Below are 18,955 nucleotides of genomic sequence, written 5' to 3' on the forward strand. Positions count from 1 at the left end.
AGGCCCCGGCTCCCGGATGGTGCGGGTCCCCGCACAATCAGGACAGACGCATCAGGAGGCCCCCAGCTCCCGGATGGTGCGGGTCCCCGCACAATCAGGACAGACGCATCAGGAGGCCCCGGCTCCCGGATGGTGCGGGTCCCCGCACAATCAGGACAGACGCATCAGGAGGCCCCGGCTCCCGGATGGTGCGGGTCCCCGCACAATCAGGACAGACGCATCAGGAGGCCCCCGGCTCCCGGATGGTGCGGGTCCCCGCACAATCAGGGCAGATGCATCAGGAGGCCCCCGGCTCCCGGATGGTGCGGGTCCCCGCACAATCAGGACAGACGCATCAGGAGGCCCCTGGCTCCCGGATGGTGTGGGCCGCGCCTAAGCTCATGGGCGGTGGTCTGTGACAAGTCTGAGGGGAGTGGCTGCATCCAGACCCAGGGACTCTGCTACATCCCGCTTGTTGGAAACTCCAGGTCTCCAACGGGACAGTCTTCAGAGCGGAGGCCACAGGCAGCCCCGGGTGCCCGAACTTGCAGGGCTGTACACCAAGGGGAGTTTGCGGTTTATATGGAACTCAAATCCGTACCCTGCCTTTTCTCCTGCCAGTTTGGCAGCCCGTCCTGGGAAGGAGCCGTAGCGGGGCTGGAGTGGGAGTTCCCGGGGAAGAGTGGGGGTCCTAGGGGGCCTCTCAAGACAGGCTGGGGGGCCCAGCCTTGGCCCTGGCTGTCTCCCTCCAACGCCCAGCTCCTCTCCCACACTTTCTGGGCAAAAACCTTCTCCCTACCATCCTTGTCTGTGACATCCCTTCTACAGCATCCCACCAGGGTCTCCAGGACAGCACCTGGGCAGGGGCTCCAGAGACAGGGGCTCGGGGAGAGACCCTCGATAAAGGTGGCCAGCCAGACAAGGGGCTCCGCTCCAGCCACGCCTAAAGAAGGACCCCCTCTAGGAACAAAGTGGGCAGACAGTGCAGGGGTCAGGTGGGCATCCAGGTAAAGGTCATCTGAGTAGCCAGGGCAACCATGCTGAGCCACCTCCGTTTCTAGATTGTAACTCAATATTCGAAAACTAGATAAGGACCCAAATAGACTTTTCTCCAGAGAGGACATACAGAGGAGCAAGAAGCACGTGAAAAGATGCTCAACATCGCTAATTACTCAGTTCAGTTCAGTTCAGTAGCTCAGTCGTGTCTGACTCTTTGCGACCCACATGAATCACAGCACTTCAGGCCTCCCTGTCCATCACCATCTCCCGGAGTTCACTCAGACTCACATCCATCGAGTCAGTGATGCCATCCAGCCATCTCATCCTCTGTCGTCCCCTTCTCCTCTTGCCCTCAATCCCTCCCAGCTTCAGAGTCTTTTCCAATGAGTCAACTCTTTGCATGAGGTGGCCAAAGTACTGGAGTTTCAGCTTTAGCCTCATTCCTACCAAAGAAATCCCAGGGCTGATCTTCAGAATGGACTGGTTGGATCTCCTTGCAGTCCAAGGGACTCTTAAGAGTCTTCTCCAACACCACAGTTCAAAAGCATCAATTCTTCAGCACTCAGCTTTCTTCACAGTCCAACTCTCACACCCATACATGACCACTGGAAAAACCACAGCCTTGACTAGACAGACCTTTGTTGGCAAAGTAATGTCTCTGCTTTTGAATATGCTATCTAGGTTGGTCATAACTTTCCTTCCAAGGAGTAAGTGTCTTAATTTCATGGCTGCAATCACCATGTGCAGTGATTTTGGAGCCCAAAAAAATAAAGCCACTGTTTCCACTGTTTCCCCATCTATTTGCCATGAAGTGATGGGACCGGATGCCATGATCTTCGTTTTCTGAATGTTGAGCTTTAAGCCAAGTTTTTCACTCTCCTCTTTCACTTTCATCAAGAGGCTTTTGAGTTCCTCTTCACTTTCTGCCATAAGGGTGGTGTCATCTGCATATCTGAGGTTATTGCTATTTCTCCCGGCAATCTTGATTCCAGCTTGTGCTTCTTCCAGCCCAGCATTTCTCATGATGCATAGAAGTTAAATAAGCAGGGTGACAATATACCCTTGATGTACTCCTTCTCCTATTTGGAACCAGTCTGTTGTTCCATGTCCAGTTCTAACTGTTGCTTCCTGACCTGCATACAAATTTCTCAAGAGGCGGGTCAGGTGGTCTGGTATTCCCATCTCTTTCAGAATCTTCCACAGTGTATTGTGATCCACACAGTCAAAGGCTTTGGCATCGTCAATAAAGCAGAAATAGATGGAATATTACTCAACCGTAAAAAGGATGAAATAACGTCATTGGTAGCAACATGGATGCGACTAGACATTATAATACTATGTGAAGTTGGCCAGAGAAAGACAAGTATCACATGATAAATGATACACATGAACTCTTTCACAAAACAGAAACAGACTCAGAGACTTAGAGAACGAACTTCTGGTAACCAGCAGGGGAAGAATGGGGAGAAGGGACAGTTAGGGAGTCTGGGGTGGACATGTGCACACCGCTACATTTAAAGTGGATAACCAACAAGGACCTCCTGCACAGCACAGGGACCTCTGCTCAAGATTCTGCAATAACCTAAATGGGAGAAGCGTTTGAGAAAGAATGTACACATATAGATGTATAACTGAACCCCTGCACTCTACACCCGAGAGTAACACAGCACTGTAAATCAACTAGACTTTAGAATAAAAAATTTTTAAAAGCTAGGTAGTAAGGAATTTCAGTGTTTTCTCTATTTTCCACTCCAAGACAAGGACACAGGGTGAGATGCAGGTAAATAAGGGTCACTGCGACGACTGCCGAGCGGCTTTGGTCCTTTACCTGGAGACACGTCTCAAGCGAGAGGCGTCCCTGGGAAGGTCCCAGGCCAGGTGAGCTCACATCCAGCCCCACGGGCAGCTCCCCCGAGGCCGGAAGGGCAGCGTGCAGCCCGGGGAGCCCCGAGCCGCCCGCCAGCCAGCCCCTCTCTTACCCGCGTGTAGTCGCCCGACAGGAAGGCTTGCTCGAACCCACTGAGCATCGGCAGCAGGATCAGGAGACGCAGGCGCTTGTCTCTGAGCAGCTTAAACGTCGACAGCAAAGTGGACCAGAAAGGGGGCGCCTGCTTCTCGCCCTCACCTTCCGGCTGAGCATCTCTTACGGGTTCCAGAAACACGGCCATGAGCAGGACCGCCAAGAAACCGCACCCTGAAAGGACAGGGAGGGGACAGGCTGCCGTGCGGGGCTCCAGGGGCCCCGCACACGCACGCAGGCTCCCCACCTTGCCGTCTGGCCTCCAGCCCTGCTGGCTCCCTCTGGGGCTTCTCTGCCTTCAGCGCCCACTCATCTCTCCTTCTCTGCCTGGTAAACTCCTACTCATCCTTCAGTACCCGGCTTGGATACCATCTCCCCATCAGAGCTGCCCTAGAACCCAATTTCCCAAGAAGATGTAACTACTCCTCAACTGAGAGCTTTGTTCAAAACTCTCATCCTGTTCAACTAATTTCAATTAGTTGAATGCACATCTGGCCTCTAAGGTCACCAACAGTCAGGACCTCATCTGCCTGGTTTCTGGGCCCCACCTCTAGTCCTCATTCTGGTTTGTCAATGTAAAGGGTCCCCTTGGTGCCTCTGATGTGGAAGTGACTGTGAAAGAGACCGGAGTATTGGTGGCAGCTGACCTCACCGTGGAGACAAGCCGACCGTGCACGTGGCCTCTTGGCCTTTGATTCCCAGTGGCATCTGCACTCAGTCCCATCAAATCTGACTCTTATCAGACTCATGGTCATTAAGAAGGACACAATCCAAGACCTTCACAGATTCCAAAATTCAAGAATGATAAAGAATATCCTTAAATTTTCTTCAAATGGACACCAAAAAAACCCCAAAACACCTGATCTAAAGGTACGCCCAAAGTAGTGGAGTCCTTTAGAAATTTTTCATTCAAATAAGTGTCTAAGGATAAGAGATCAAACCAGTCAATCCTAAAGGAAGTCAACCCTGAATATTCATTGTAAGGATTGATGCTGAAGCTGAAACTACAATACTTTGATCACCTGATGCGAAGAGCTGACTCGTTGGAAAAGACCCTGATGCTGGGAAAGATTGAAGGCAAAAGGAGAAGGGGACAACAGAGGATGAGATGGTTGGGTGGCATCACCGACTCAATGAACATGAGTTTGAGCAAGCTCCAGAAGATGAAGAAGGACAGGGAAGCCTGGCGTGCTGCAGTCTGTGGGGTCGCAAAGAGTCAGACACGACTAATTGTCTGAACAGCAAGGATAAGAGCCATCATAGGAACTCACTCCCCTTGGGTAGCCATCTCTTCACAAATTTCCAGTGTCCAACACCTTCTGCTGCCCTGTGACCAGCAGTGGGAGCCACAAGGCTTCACAGATACCCAAGGGTGGGCACTGGGAGATGCCCGCCCAACCCCAGCCTCTCAGAAGAAGTCATTTAAGTATATGCTTCAGAAAAAGGTGATAAGCCCAAGATTTGGGACTTCCAAATCCAACCAGATGTAGTTGAAGTATGAAGTGTGACATTCACTCAGTCATGTCTGACTGTGACCCCATGGACTGTACCCACCAGGCTCCTCTGTCCATGGGATTCTCCAGGCAAGAACACCGGAGTAGGTTGCCATGCCTTCCTCCAGGGGATCTTCTTGGCCCAGGGATTGAACCTGGGTCTCCCGCATTACAGGCAGATTCATTGCCATCTGAGCCTCCAAGGAAGCCCTACAAGTAGCTGATTCACCAAGGCCGTGGGCCATCTCGGTGCCACCTGACAGGGCGGCCACAGCCCCGAGTGGCCACTGAGCACTTGGAATGTGGCTGCTGTGTGACCTCGGAAGAGTCATCTTACTTTCGTTAATTAGAATTTCAGTAAGCACGCGTGATGACCGTGGGCCTGGACGGTGCAGACGTGGGGCTGGTTCCATCATCAAGCGAGACCTCCGACAGCAGAGGCTGCTGCCCTGGGTTTCATGTGGGAAGGCCCCGGCACCACCCAGCTGAGCGCATTCTGAGGGGCGTGTGCAGATAAGCTCAGCTCATCGGAGCCCTGGGAAGGTCTTGCTTTGCCCGGGTTCCTGGGGCCAGCACGTACCCGTGTAGATGCCCAGGAGCGTGTAGATGAGGTCCTGGGAGGGCCGCTTCGTGCTGTTGGTGGACACTGTGGCCATCAGGCAGTCGCTGGCCCCGCAGGCCTGCAGCTGCTCCTCCGGGATGGTCCCTGTGGAAGCAGAGAGGCCAACTGAGGACACGGGGAACTCGCGACAGGAGACGGGACACGCGGAAGGAGGCGCCGGGGAGAGTGTGGCCACGCGGAGCGTAAGACCCACCACAGGTCAGAGCCAACCACGGGGGTTGTTCCATCCAGTGTCAGACACTTAAATACTGGCTACTGGTTATACTGCGTTGCTAACTTCATTAAAAGTTTTCCACTTTTCAGAATTATAAATAGGGTATGTTAGACTGGGTGTCAGGCCCACTGGGTTCTCAGACTCATCTGTAAAGAGACCCGTCACTGTGGGCAGGTTCATTCGTGTTTTCTCTGAATGTTGTTTTCTTAGCTGTAAAAAGAATGACATGTGAGCGATCAGTGACTCAGTAGACCTACATCAAATCTCTGAAGAAAGGGGACACATGTCACAGACAAGCGTCCTCGGGGTCTCATCGTTCCCATAATACTGATCTCAGCGCACGAGATGCCGCAGCATCCCTGTGGCTCCGGAGGTGTGTAGCCGGGGACAAGGTGGCAGCCTGGAGGCTGGAGGCACAGGGAGGTGGAGAAGCCTAGCAAGGCTCCCAGCGGGCCTTCCAGCCCTCAAATTCTGTGTCCAGTGACCAGTGAGAGATTAAGCTTACTTGTCTGCATATCTTTAAAAGTGAACCTGTTTACGCCCCACACCAGTCATGTCAGAGCCTGAACATGGTTCCGTTGGTCAATTGCTGCTGGTTCTGGCAATTCTGAGTAATGATTGGTGTCTATCAACCCTGTGATTTCCCTCTGCGGATGTACTCAGCAAGGATGACATCATGTGAGCAAAAAGGGAGGAAAGATTCTTATTTCCGAAAGCTGGGACTTGAGTGGATGAGCAGTACAGAGGATCAAGGCAGAGAGACAGATTCCTGATAACAGGAGAGTTAGCACTTCTTCCCCTCTAATAAAGCTTCCTGTGAGAACTGAAGACATGCATTTCCTCTGCCCTTGGTTGAAGTCTTCAGACAGCAAAGTGTGCAGGTGTAAAACAGACGCACAGTCTGTAACTCTGTCTGGGTGAGGCCGGGCAGAGAGAAAAGTTAAGACCCTGGTCACCAAGTGTTCAAATCTGCTGGGGACAGTGGCCTTTTGTGTAATATTGAAAACGCTGGTGAATGAATCGATTCAGCGAGAAAATAAATTCACGGAAACCATTCTTAGTCTAGAGGATAGCAAGGACTCCATGGATGTGTATGGATGTGAGAGTTGGACCATAAAGAAAGCTGAGCACCAAGGAATTGATGCTTTTAAACTGTGGTGTTGGAAAAGACTCTTGAGAGTCCCTTGGACTGCAAGGAGATCCAACCAGTCCATCCTAAAGGAAATCAGTCTTGAATATTCATTGGAAGGACTGATGCTGAAGCTGAAACTCCAATACTTTGGCCACCTGATGTGAAGAACTGATTCACTTGAAAAGATCCTGATGCTGGGAAAGATTGAAGGCGGGAGGAGAAGGGGACGACAGAGGATGAGATGGTTGGATGGCATCACCAACTGAATGGACATGAGTTTGAGTACACTCTGGGAGTTGGTGATGGACAGCGAGGACTGGCATGCTGCAGTCCATGGGGTTGCAAAGAGTCGGACACGACTGAGCCACTGAACTGAACCGAACTGGACTGAAGGACTCCATGAATTTGCATTCCACAGGTAGTGACCCTCAGTTTGCCCAGGGCACCCCTCCCTAAGGAGTGGCGGCCAAGGCACCCGGGGACCAGATGGGCCCTCAGAGCCACCCAGACTGTCCAGGGAGGAGCCAGGGTCCAGACAGTCTGAGAACCAGGTCTTGGGGCCCCACGTGACAACTGCTCATGTCCTGAATGAGGACATGAGGGGAGGGACCAGGGGCCCTGGGTGGTCCCCACTTCCTATTACCTTGAGTGGGCATCTGGCCGAACACGAGAGACGAGATCAGGTTGCCCCACACGCCAGACGACTGGAATATGAGAAAGAAGATGCCGAAGTACTGGCTGACCACGTCTTTGCCGACTTGTCCCGTCTTCTGCGCCTGCATGTTCCCCACGATGGTGAGGTAGGTGCCCTGTGCCGACCACAGGGCGGCGGCTCCGAGCCCCACCAGGACGGAGGCGGGGATCAAAGTGTACCTGAGAGACGAAAGTGGACCTGGGCTGCCTTGGCCCTTTCCTCCCTCCCTCTGTCCGAGGAGGAGGAAGCTCCTGGCCCGGCCCAGGGAAGTGTCACTGTGTTGTTGGGTTGGTCAGCTTGACTGAGTCGTCCTCAGACTCAGATGAATGAGAAAATCAGACAGTTTTCTGGTTCAGGATCATTTGCAAGAGTGAAATTTGGTGTCAGTGTTTTTGTGCTTGGATGCAGCTACAGCGAGCTGGGACCACAGATAATACTGGGCGGGTTCTAGATATTCTAATGGCAGAAGATTAAACCTGGTTTATTATCCATCTATCCACCCATCTCCCTGTCTGTCACTCTCTGCAGTAAGGATCCCGTCTGAGAACTCCGGTAACAAGAGAAGGAATCATGTGAAGCCATCATATCCATGTGCTTCTCTGACGGACCTGCAGTGCAGGAGAAGTGGGTCTGATCCCTGGGTGGGAAGACCCCCTGGAGTAGGCAGTGACAACCCACTTCAGTATTCTTGCCTGGAGAATCCCACAGACAGACGAGCCTGGTGGGGTGCAGTCCACAGGGTCTCAAAGAGTGGGACATGACGTCACAGCACATGAGTACATCCTGGATGACAAGGGGTGTCCCTCTAGGAGACGCCTGAGCAGCGTGCCCCTGGGAACAAGGGTCCCTTGAGGGTCCCTGTCCATCCTGGAGCAGGCAGAGCTCAGGTGCAGCCCGGGACACCGGCTCCAGCCCTGTCACATGCGCTCTCTGTGATGGGGTGAGCGTGTGAGGTCTGGCCCAGGTCACACTCTGCTCGGTCTCCCTGAAATTCACCCTCCACAGCTTAGGCAGCTTCTCCCCCTTGTTGCTGGGGCCATGAAAGTGCCCTCCCTGGCCCAGGAGGGAAGCTGGGGGCCCGAGGAGAGATCAGGCGGGGAGGGGGGTGGCGGTCAGGGGAGCACGGCCTAGCAGAGGGGAAAGCAGGGGACGCGGCCACGGCCTGCCCCAGGCGCGGGGCAGGGTGCGGGCAGTGGCTGGGAGCGGGCGTACCAGCTGGCGTAGAAGTTGCCCAGCGAGAAGGCCACGTAGCAGCACATGGCGAGCACGAGGGTCCACTTGCAGCCGAGCTTCCCGATGAGGACGGGCGGCAGGAACATGGAGGACAGCAGCATGCCGCCGTAGAGCGTGCTGAGCGCTGCCACGCCCAGGCCCTCCTCGCTGTACAGGCTGCTCTGCGGGACACGACCGGCCGTCGGCGTCCGAGGCCGGGGCCAGGCACTCGGGGCCGCCCCCCACCCCCGAGGCCCAGCGGCTGGCTTCCTCTCCTCCAGCCGAGGGGCGGGGGCAGAGGAGATGGCAGTGGGTTAGGGACCGGCAGCCCAGAGACCGCGGGGCGGCCGGGGTAGGGGGCCTTAGGCTTCCGCAGCACCTCCCCCACCCCCGACCCCCAACCCCGCCCCCTGGTGAGAGGGGAGAGGGCGTCCAGGCGCCAGCAGCCCTGGTGGCCCCAGGCTACTCGGGAGATGAGCATTGCTGCTGAGCAAGGAGCTCCAGTCTGAAGCTGTGTAGACACAGATGCACGCTTCTCAGTGCTGTCGTTTTTCACTTGAGTGCTTAGCGAGCTGAGTGTGAAGGGGTCAAAAGGTCAGATAGGTACCAGACCCGCTTGGCAAGGGCCATGGCAGGGGTGACGTTTGGTTTTTGCTGTGAAAGAAGAACCAGCCCGATTGCTTCTTCTATTTATTTCACTTATAAAAGGAAAGGAGGGGAGGAGGGGAGGGGGAGGGGAAGAGGGAGAAAAAAGGAGGAGGAGGGGAGGGGGAGGATGGGGAATGGGAGGAGGGGAGAGAGGAGGAGGAGGATGGGGAATGGGAGGTGGGGTGGGGAGGAGGGGAGGAGGAGGGGGAGGAGAGGGAGGGATGGGGAATGGGAGGAGGGGGAGGAGGTGGGGAGGAGGGGGAGGAGGTGGGGAGGAGGGAGGAAAAGGAGGGGGAGGGGAGAGAGGAGGGAAGGAGGGGGGAAGAAGACAAGTGCTCCCCCGGCAGCCAGACCATCCCTCTCGAGGGTCCTCCCGGCCCTGTTTTCTCCTCCTCCATGTCCTGCTCAGCCTGACCCTGCGGTCATTCGTGGAGGGATGCCTGCTGGGCTTCAGGCCACTGACCAGACAGCAGAGGAGAAACATGACCCCGACAGGGTCCGTCCCCCGCAGAAGCCAGAGCCCCAGACTCAGGAAACTGCCTCGGCCTGAGTGTCAGCAGCAGGCAGACACTGAGCTGAGAGCCCCCGCGTTCCTTTTCCTCCGGCGGGGACGGTGGCCCTGCCCCCTCAGGAAACACGCACACCGTGTGAGTCGCACACCCGGGCTAACGAGTCCAGACAACCCTAAACCCGGACGTGAACAGCAGCCCTGCTCACCTTTCTTCCCACCAGGTCCCCCGCGAGACAGACGGCAGAGGCCCCACCCACCCACAGGCCTCTGAAGCCCCCCGCAGACTGCAGGCCCGCAGGCCTGCTCTCACTCCAGGACGGGCTCTTTTCCTCAGGGTAGCCGCCCCGCCCTCTGACCATCCGCCTCTGTCCAGGTGGTGCCCTTTGTCCAAGCGCAGGTCAAGGGTCTTCGAGGGTCTTGAGTTCAAGGCGGGGTGAGCTTTTTCTGAATCTCCCCAAGTGCCTTGCTCCCAGTAGGTACTTAATCGTGTTGGCCAAGTAACTGACACTGAAAATAAGAACCCATTAAAATTCTAAATCTGGTTGGAAGTCAGAAGTCGCATAGTCTGCTGTGAAGTGAGGGTTACCTGGAAATTTCTGCTCATAACTAGTCTCCTGGAGCATGGAGAGAGAGAACAGGCTCGGTGAGGGCCCCTTACTTGCTTAACACTTGAGCCTGACGCCTCCTGACTGGTGAGCTTTCCCCTACGTGTGCGAATGAGAAGCTGGCAGCAGGGCTCTGCATTAGAATGTCCTTCCCCCCCACAGCCCCACGGCCAATCAGCAAATATGTCTGTTATTGACCATAGCACTCCATTGCCCACCTCTGGGAAGGAAGCTGATCTCAACATTCAACACGGGAAATGATTTTCAAAAGCAAATCCCTCTCTCTTAATGAGCGACCGTATTCAAAGGCCTGTCTTTGCAAATGTGAGGAGAACCAACTTGCAAAATACACGCCCAAGAAAAAGCCCGTGGGAGTGACCTGTACTCAACAGCGAGAATGGTCGCTCAGCTCGATCTGCAAGTCGATCGGGTGATTGATCAGTCACAAGCGTGGACCGTGGAGGGCTGCTCAAGGAAAAGACAACACCTGCATGGGTGTCAGATGTCAGTGACGTCCCAAAAGGCCACAGCAGGGGACAGTGAGCCCTGCCGGGGAGACTCGGGGGCCAAGCTCCTAGGAGGACACGAAGGCCAGGCCTTCTCGTGCCAGAAGACTTTTTGGAAGATGTGAGACCTGCAGGACGTGGGGGTGACCAGGGAAATGTCAGGAGGTGTAGAGGGGACGGATGTTTAGGGGGTGGGTTACAGAGGCCCCATCCTGAGAGGAGAGACCCCAGAAGAGTCAGATGCTTCAGCCAGAGCCACTAAGCTCTCTTCCAGGGAGATGTGGCTGGACGACTAGACCCGTGAGAGACCCAGACCCCGTCCTGGGGACCTGGAGTGGATCTGTAAGCCCGTGGAGCACCCCAGAGGGGTCTTAAGCAGATGAGCACATATCAACGACTTCACTCCCCAAATGGCCATCAAGCGTGCTGAGCGCTGTCTGAGGCAGGGACACAGTGGCACAGTGGTGGGGGAGCCCAGCCTCATGGAATTCACACACAGTGCAGGGTGGACCGCAGGACCCCGGGTGCACACACAGGGCTGCCTCTCCCAGACATGGGACCCCGGGCACCGGGAAGGAGGAGGAGAAAGGTGACATTCACACTGCAACCTGAACGATAAACAGGAGACTGACTGCTCATGTGGGAGGCAGTGCAGACCTGTGTCGGGAACCCCGGCAAGCACACGACCACATCCAGACCAGGGCTGGGACGCCAGCATGCTCACGGCTGCCTCTGGTACCTCTCTGGGGCCCGAGAATGACGCCAAGCAGATGAAAGCAGAAGGAGGTGATGGAGGCAGGCAGACCCCTCCAACGTGGGAGTCAGCCACCCCGAAGGCCACATCCGTACTGTCCTTACATGCTGTTCTTAAGCTAGGCCCAGCTGCAAGCGTTCAGACACGACATGCTCTGGATCAGTGGGTGAGGAGATACCGCCCGATTAGCAGGGACAGAGCGGGGTTGGGGGTAGGTGGGCTCCTCCCATGACACGTCGGAGGTCTGGTTCTCCAACATCTCTGGTCTTCTGAGGAGGAGGAGGAGGCCACACCAGTGACAGCGGGCCCCCAGAGGGCACCCTGGGGAAGATGGGGAGGCCAGCGTGGCCTCCCCTCAACTGCGCGCTCTCCCCACACAGAGGCCTTTCCGACAGGCTCCTGGGGAGGCCCTCAGATCACATGTATTCTCTAGTCTCGCGGTCCCAGCCCGCAAGCTAGGAGTCCTGGCACACCCTGAGGCATGTTCCCCTCTCCGCCCGGCTGCTAAGTCCAGGGGCCAATCGGCTGTCACTGGGACCACAGCTGCTCCCTGAGAATTCTGACCCCATCAGCCCATGCCAGCACCCGAGGAGAGTGGCCTGGGCGACTTCCTCCTGTGCAGATGGTGGCACCTATGGGTCTACACTCTCGCTAAACTCTCCTTCCAGATGCCACTCACCACAACCGACACGGGCTCAGTGCAGCACAAAAATGCAGGCAGTTCATACATGCTAGCACTTTACAACATCCCAGAGCTCTGAGCAATGTCTGCAAAGTCACAGATGATCCTGGCAAGAAAGGGACTGTGCCTCCCCTTCAACTTGACTCTGGGCATCACCCGGGCTGAAATTTCACTCTCTGCGAGCTTAAGCAGAATAGAGACCAGAAGAGGAAATAGGAACTTGGAGTTCAGGGCTGAATTTGAGCTTCCTCATCAACCACAAGTCCAGAGTTTGCGCCTTAACAATGAGAACAGGTTTGAATCTCTACTCCTGTCTTGACCCTCTGATTCGGAGCCCCTTCCGTGTGCTATTCTGGTTCAATACCGCACGCTCAGAGCTGCCTACTCCTTGTCCATGACCGACAGACCTTGCGAGACCACGCTACGTGTCATCAGAAACCTTACAAACGCTTCACTGGGGGCAGCACCCAAGGCACAGAGCTGCTGGAGGCGGCGCCAGGGGCATGATGACCGGCCCCTTCCTGCCCAGCCCTGGCGGTTCCTTGAGGCTTCATTCGCGGTGAAAAGTCAGACTTAAAGTGGAACTACCCAGGGCAGATCAAGCAGGAATCCGTGTGGACCTCCGATGAGTTCGCATTACTGCCCTGACCACAGACTCACAGTGATTAGTCTTGTCTCCTCTCACCCACAAAAGGCAAGGCAGACCTTATCAAAGCCCTCTCCCAAGTCCAGCTCTCCTCGTCCAAGGGTCAGACACCAGCAGTTGTGCAATCCTGCTGAACTGGGAGCGGAGGCTGCGTGTAGAGCCACCGTCTGTGTAGAGGACTGGGGAGGGTGACCTGGACAGACACCCCACGTTCCTCGCTGTCCCGAAGGGGAGGTCAGGCGGCCGTCGCACACCTACCTGCAGGCTCTGCAGCCCTCCGTAGGCAGTGAAGAGCAGCAGAAACCCAAAGGACAGCACGAGCACGTTCTTCAGGTTCCCTTCCATGGCGCCGGCCGAAAGCGTCACGCCCGAGCAGCTCTGCAGTTCCCTGAAAGACACCAGCCCGGCTCAGGGACAGCAGCCGGTACCCAGAAGTCAAGTTCTGTCCTGGAGTCCGAGTGAGGCGTGCGATAGTCACCCAGGCTGCTGAGAGCTGATGAGCTTGATAACCGCCGACTCCACGAGGCACCCCAGCACTGGTATTGTTAACCAGGCAACACTTAGGACTCTCATCAGCTTGTGTGCACCAGAACTTTTTTCTGTTAATTTCCAGTAGATATGTCCATGTGGGAAAGTGATGATTTTCATATCACATGGTATAATTGCCTACATTACATAATTAGATATATGTGAATATCTTAAAGAACAAAGTATACATGTCAGCTTCAAGATCCATAATTCAACTTCTGAAAAAGAGCTGACATGATTGTAAGACCCAAGGGCCAAAGTATTAGTATGTCAAAGACTAAATGACTTTATAGCACTGCAATAAGGTAACAGAATTTATATAACACTTTATAGCTTGCAAAGCCTTTTATACGCTATCTTACTTACGGTACAGTGATAATTATCATCAGATCTTAGACCCATTACCAGACAGGGAACAGCATCAGAAGACTTTGAGGGGTTTGAATTTCAGATTTAGACCAGTGCTGTCTTAGAGAACTTTCTGCACCATCCAATGTAGCAGCCATTTAAATTTCTATTTTAATCAATTAAGATTAAATGCAGACTTCCCTCATTTTCCTGTGTGGAAATGAGGCGGGGTCTCGGGAATCACTGCAACAGGCGGGCACACAGTGAAGGGGCGGGTGACCTGCCTTAGAAATGAGGGAGGCCTTGAGAGCCCACTGCTGAGAAACATGGTCAGGTGAAAAAAAAAAAAAAAAAGATTAAATGCAACTGTGAGTACACTTCCTTAGTGACACTGCTACATCGCTTCAGTCGTGTCCGACTCTGTGAGACCCATAGTCAGCAGCCCACCAGACTCCCCCTCCCTGGGATTCTCCAGGCAAGAACACTGGAGTGGGTTGCCATTTCCTTCTCCAATGCATGAAAGTGAAAAGTGAAAGTGAAGTCGCTCAGTCGTGTCCGACTCTTAGCAACCTCATGGACTGCAGCCCACCAGGCTCCTCCGTCCATGGGATTTTCCAGGCAAGAGTACTGGAGTGGGGTGCCATTGCCTTCTCCCCTCAGTGGCACTAGCCATGTTTTATGTGCTTGAAAGTCACATGGTTATTGCAACTGAGGAAGTGAATCCATAGTTGCATTTCATTTTAATTGATTAAAATAGAAATTTAAATGGCCACATGTGGCCAGTGTGATCGTATAGAACGGGGTCAGTCTAGAGTTTAAAGAGCTTATCTCATATCTCACAGCCAATAAGCAAGCAAAATCACTTGCTTTCTGATTGTGTGTCATTCTATTCAATTATTAGTAAAACTTGGAGTTTGAAGACTGTTTTGAAAGCTCTGTGCAGACAGTTATTTTAATCTAGTTTGGATTAATAAGGCAAACCTTACAGTGAAGGTAAGTGTTACCCTGGGTGGTGACCCAGTTCAGGGAAGCAAGTCATACCACATGAACAGCATGATGAAGTTCTTCTCCTTGCAGCTTAACTTATTCCTATGGAAATAACATTTTGCAGAAAATGACAGTTCTGGGGACTGACTGAGCATGAACTATCACACCCACAAAGACGTGAGAGCAGCAAGGTCTACGAAAAGCGATGGTGGCGACAGAGACGAGCGAGGTCTGAGGGTCTGACCCTGATCCTGTAACTTCTCAGCCGGACCATCTCAGACGGATCACTGACTCCTCAAATCTCAGTTTCCTCTTGAAAAAGGAGGGTTGCAGAAGTTCAAGAAGCTAATCACTGGGAAAGCCCTTGGAGCAGCCTTGACACAGATCACCAGTGAATGTTAACTGGCTAAGATGACATGTCAACTTTCACTGAAGATATCGGCGGGGACAATATTCCAAGAAACGTCGCACCTATAAGCTAGTGACATTACGTATGAAATAGATAACTGATGAGAACCTACTGTATGGCTCAGGGAACATACACAGTGCCCTGCTGCTAAGTCGCTTCAGTCGTGTCCGACTCTGTGTGACCCCACAGACGGCAGCCCACCAGGCTCCCCCGTCCTTGGGATCCTTCAGGCAAGAACACTGGAGTGGGTTGCCATTTCCTTCTCCAATGTATGAAAGTGAAAAGTGAAAGTGAAGTCGCTCAGTTGTGTCTGACTCCTAGTGACCCCACGGACTGCAGCCCACAAGGTCCTCCATCCATGGGATTTTCCAGGCAAGAGTACTGGAGTGGGGTGCCATGGCCTTCTCCTACACAGTGCTCTGCAGTAACCTAAATCAGAAGGAAATTCCCAAAAGAGGGGCTATATGTTAATAGTCAATTTTCCAGTAGTCATGCATGGATGTGAGATTTGGACCATAAAAAAGCCTGAACACCAAAGAATCGATGCTTTTGAATTGTGGTACTGGCAAGGACTCTTGAGAGTCCCTTGGTCTGCAAGGAGATCAAACCAGTCAGTCCTAAAGGAGATCAGTCCTGAATATTCATTGGAAAGACTGACGCCAGAGCTGAAGCTCCAATGCATTGGCCGCCTGAGGAGAAGAACTGACTCATTTGAAAAGACCCTGGGATGCTGGGAAAGATGGAAGACAGGAGGAGAAGCAGGCGGCAGAGGATGAGATGGTTGGATGGCATCACCGACTCAGTTAACATGAGTTTACCCAAACTTTGGAACAAAGTGAAGGACAGGGAAGCCTGGCGCGCTGCAGTCCATGAGGTTGCCGAGGGTCAGACACGACTGGGCAACTGAACACAGCATAGCTGCTTCACTTCACTGGGTGGTAGAAACTGACATAAGCAACTACACTCCAATAAGTCTTTTAAAATGTCATACCTAGCAAAACATGGACTTTTCACACCAATCTTATTATCGATTATCTGACATCCTTTTTATTCGTCAGCAACTCTAGCTTACTTCTATTCCGATCTGTCTTTAGCCATGAAAGACTTATCTTTTGATATCAGAAGACCTTCCTAGGGTTTTCTTCTGCTACTCGCTGTTCAAAGTTACCAGAATGACCTTCTGGACTTTCTAACTGGCTCCATGCACACCTCCAAGTAGCTGCCGATCCAGCCGTTTCACCCTCAACCAGGGTCTCCCGAGGAGCTGTGAGTCTGTGCAGAGGCACGTCGGGGGTCTGCTTCTGGTCTCTTCCACCCCGCCCCCTAACTGTCCTCTTCTAATCAGGAATCAATCACTGAAATCATTGCTTTATCAGGTTTTTTTTTTCAGTCTCCCTCTTGGTGTTTCCCCTTTGTCTTAAGAGGGATTTTTAAAATGAAACACATGGTTTGCAATCAACCTTGCTCTCTAGCAAGACAAAAATGTTTCTTTTTTCCCCTCCAGTTTTATTGATAAATAATTGACACACATCACTGTGTAAGCTGATGGTGTGCAGTCTGATTTACATCTATTGTGAAATTATGGTTACAATAGGTTCATCTAACACCCGTCTTCTCATATGGATACAATAAGAAGAAAAGAGAAACGAAAAAAATTAAAGGTTTCCTCATAATGAGATCCCAAAGATTCATTCTCTTAATAACACTCCTTTGTATCAAGTAGCAGTGAAAACTAGAGTCATCACGTACGTTACATCACAGTACTCACTTATCTTGTAGATGGAAGCTTGAACTTTTAGACCACCTTTCTCCAGTCCTTCCCCCTCCACCTTCTGCCTCGGGTAATCATAAGTCTGACCTCTTTTTCATGAGTTTGTTTTTAAATTTTTCTAAAAAGATTCCCAATGTAAGTGAGTTCATACAGTATTTCCTCTCTCCGTGACTTCACTTAGCATAATTGAGGGCAAGGTCCGTCCACGCTGTCACAAGTTGTAGGACCTCTTTGCTTTTCACGTTGCGTATGACATTATATTGATTGTATGTATATATATATATTATATAAATGTATACTGTGTTTGTGCTAGTCACTCAGTCGTGTCCGACTCTTTGCGATCCCACGGACTGTAGCCCACCAGGCTCCTCTAGCCGTGGAATTCTCCAGGCAGGAATACTGGAGTGGGTTGCCATTGCCTTCTCCAGGTATATATATGTACATGCATATTATATATACCACAACTTCACTCATCTGTCTGTTGGTAAAAACGTACCTGACTTCCTGGCTCTGGTAAGTCACGCTGCTGGGCACCTGAGGGTGCAGGCATCTTTCTAAGTCAGTGTTTTTGTTTTCTTCGTGTAAATACCCAGGAGTGGAATCTCTGGACCAAAGGGCAGCTCTGCTCATGATTTTCTGAGAACCTGCTCTGCGTTCCATGGTGGCTGCACCAGTTCAAAACCCGCAGTGCACAAAGCTTCCCTCTTCCTCATGTTCTTGCCAGTGTTTGCCACCTCCTGTCTTGATGGTGATGGTGGTTCTAACAGGTGTGAGCTGATATCGCTTTGTGGGGAGAGAGTCAATTCCTAGGCAGGTGGATAAGAAGTCCAGGGGTCCCCAAGGAGAGAGGGGTCTGGAATTCTCAAGGAGGAAGAAAGGAAAACGTTTTTTTCCCCCTCTACATTCCTTAGAATTATATAACAATAATGTATCCTGCTTGAGGACAGTTTCTGGAAAAAACCTTCTGGCTAAACCTGTTATCTTAAAATGTAAATTATGGGAGTAGGTCTAGTAAAATCTTTACAACCTCCAGACATTCTTTTGATTCATTGTAATAACTAATTAAAAGGTATATAACTCCGTTGCTAACACTAGCTAGGGGGCACTTTCCATCCCCCTTCTGATGTCTGTGTCAGAAGCTTTCTCCATCTCTTTTATACTTTAATAAAACTCTATTACACAAAAGCTCTGAGCGATCAAGCCTCGTCTCTGGCCCCGGATTGAATTCTCCTCCAGAGGGCAAGAATCCCGGTGTCGTTTGTGGTTCAGCAACAAGCTTTCAGTGGTTTTGAATTTCCGTAACACTAGTGATGATGAACACTTTTCGTGCATCTTCTCTGGAGGAGTGCTCAGTTCCTTTGCCCATTTTTTAATTGAGTTATTTTATTTTCTACTGTTGAATTTATATGGGTTCTTTATATATTTTGAATATTAGCCTTTTATCAGATATATGGTTTGCAAATGTACTTTCCCATCACGTAGGTCGGCATTTCACTTCGTTGATGATTTCTTTTGCTGTGCAGAAGCTTGTTAGATTAATGTCCTCCCACTTGCTTAATTTTTATTTTGTTGCTTGTGCCTCCCTTGGCATATCCGAAAAATCATTGCCCAGACCCACATCTGGGAGAGTCCCCGTGTTTCCTTCCGGGAGTTCTGTAGTTTCAGAATTTCCATTAGTTTTTAATCTACTTGAGTTGGTTTTGGGAAATGGTGTAAAACACAGATCCTATGTCATTCTTTTACCTGGGAATATCTAATGATTCCAGCACCATCTATTGAGTATTCTTGGTTTCCTTGTCAAATATTGACCGTATATGATTTGGTTTATTTCTGGGCTGTCTGTCCTGTTGGTCTAATTGTCTGTTATTATGTTGGCTCCACACTATTTTGATGACTATAGCTTTGTAGTATAGCTTGAAATCAGGACGTGTGAGTCCCCTTGCTTTGTTCTTCTTTCTCAGGATTTCTTAGGCTCTTCAAGGCCTTTTGTGGTTTCACATAAATTTTAGAGGTGTTTTTTCTACTTCTGTAAAAAACAAATGTCATTGGAATCTTGATAGGGATTGCATTGAATCTATAGGTAGATTTTGATAATATTGCTATTTTAACAAAATTAATTCTTCTAATCCATGAACACAGAATACCTTTCCATTTATTAGTGTCTTTAATTTCTCTCGTTGATGTCTTGTAGATTT

At 51.7% G+C, this 18,955-nt stretch overlaps 1 protein-coding gene across 4 annotated transcripts in view; it reads right to left on the bottom strand.

Moving 5' to 3' along the window:
• The window catches only part of UNC93A (unc-93 homolog A), a 28,918-nt gene that overhangs the window by 8,288 nt on the left and 1,675 nt on the right, over positions 1-18,955 (bottom strand). Inside the window, exons 2-6 of one of the 4 annotated variants that reach the window (XM_070377036.1) lie at positions 12,976-13,105; positions 8,366-8,542; positions 7,103-7,163; positions 5,072-5,197; positions 2,958-3,172 (exon numbers count right to left, since the gene is read on the bottom strand). In XM_070377036.1, the coding sequence (XP_070233137.1) occupies positions 2,958-3,172; positions 5,072-5,197; positions 7,103-7,163; positions 8,366-8,542; positions 12,976-13,062 (666 nt within the window). In that variant the 5' untranslated portion in view covers positions 13,063-13,105. Of the gene's footprint in view, positions 1-2,957; positions 3,173-5,071; positions 5,198-7,102; positions 7,333-8,365; positions 8,548-12,975; positions 13,106-18,955 lie in introns of those variants that run through there. The other 3 variants (XM_070377034.1, XM_070377033.1, XM_070377035.1) reach the window with 3 other exon arrangements.

This window comes from Bos mutus, chromosome 9 (assembly GCF_027580195.1).
Source record: "Bos mutus isolate GX-2022 chromosome 9, NWIPB_WYAK_1.1, whole genome shotgun sequence".
NCBI classification, from domain to species: Eukaryota; Metazoa; Chordata; class Mammalia; order Artiodactyla; family Bovidae; genus Bos; species Bos mutus.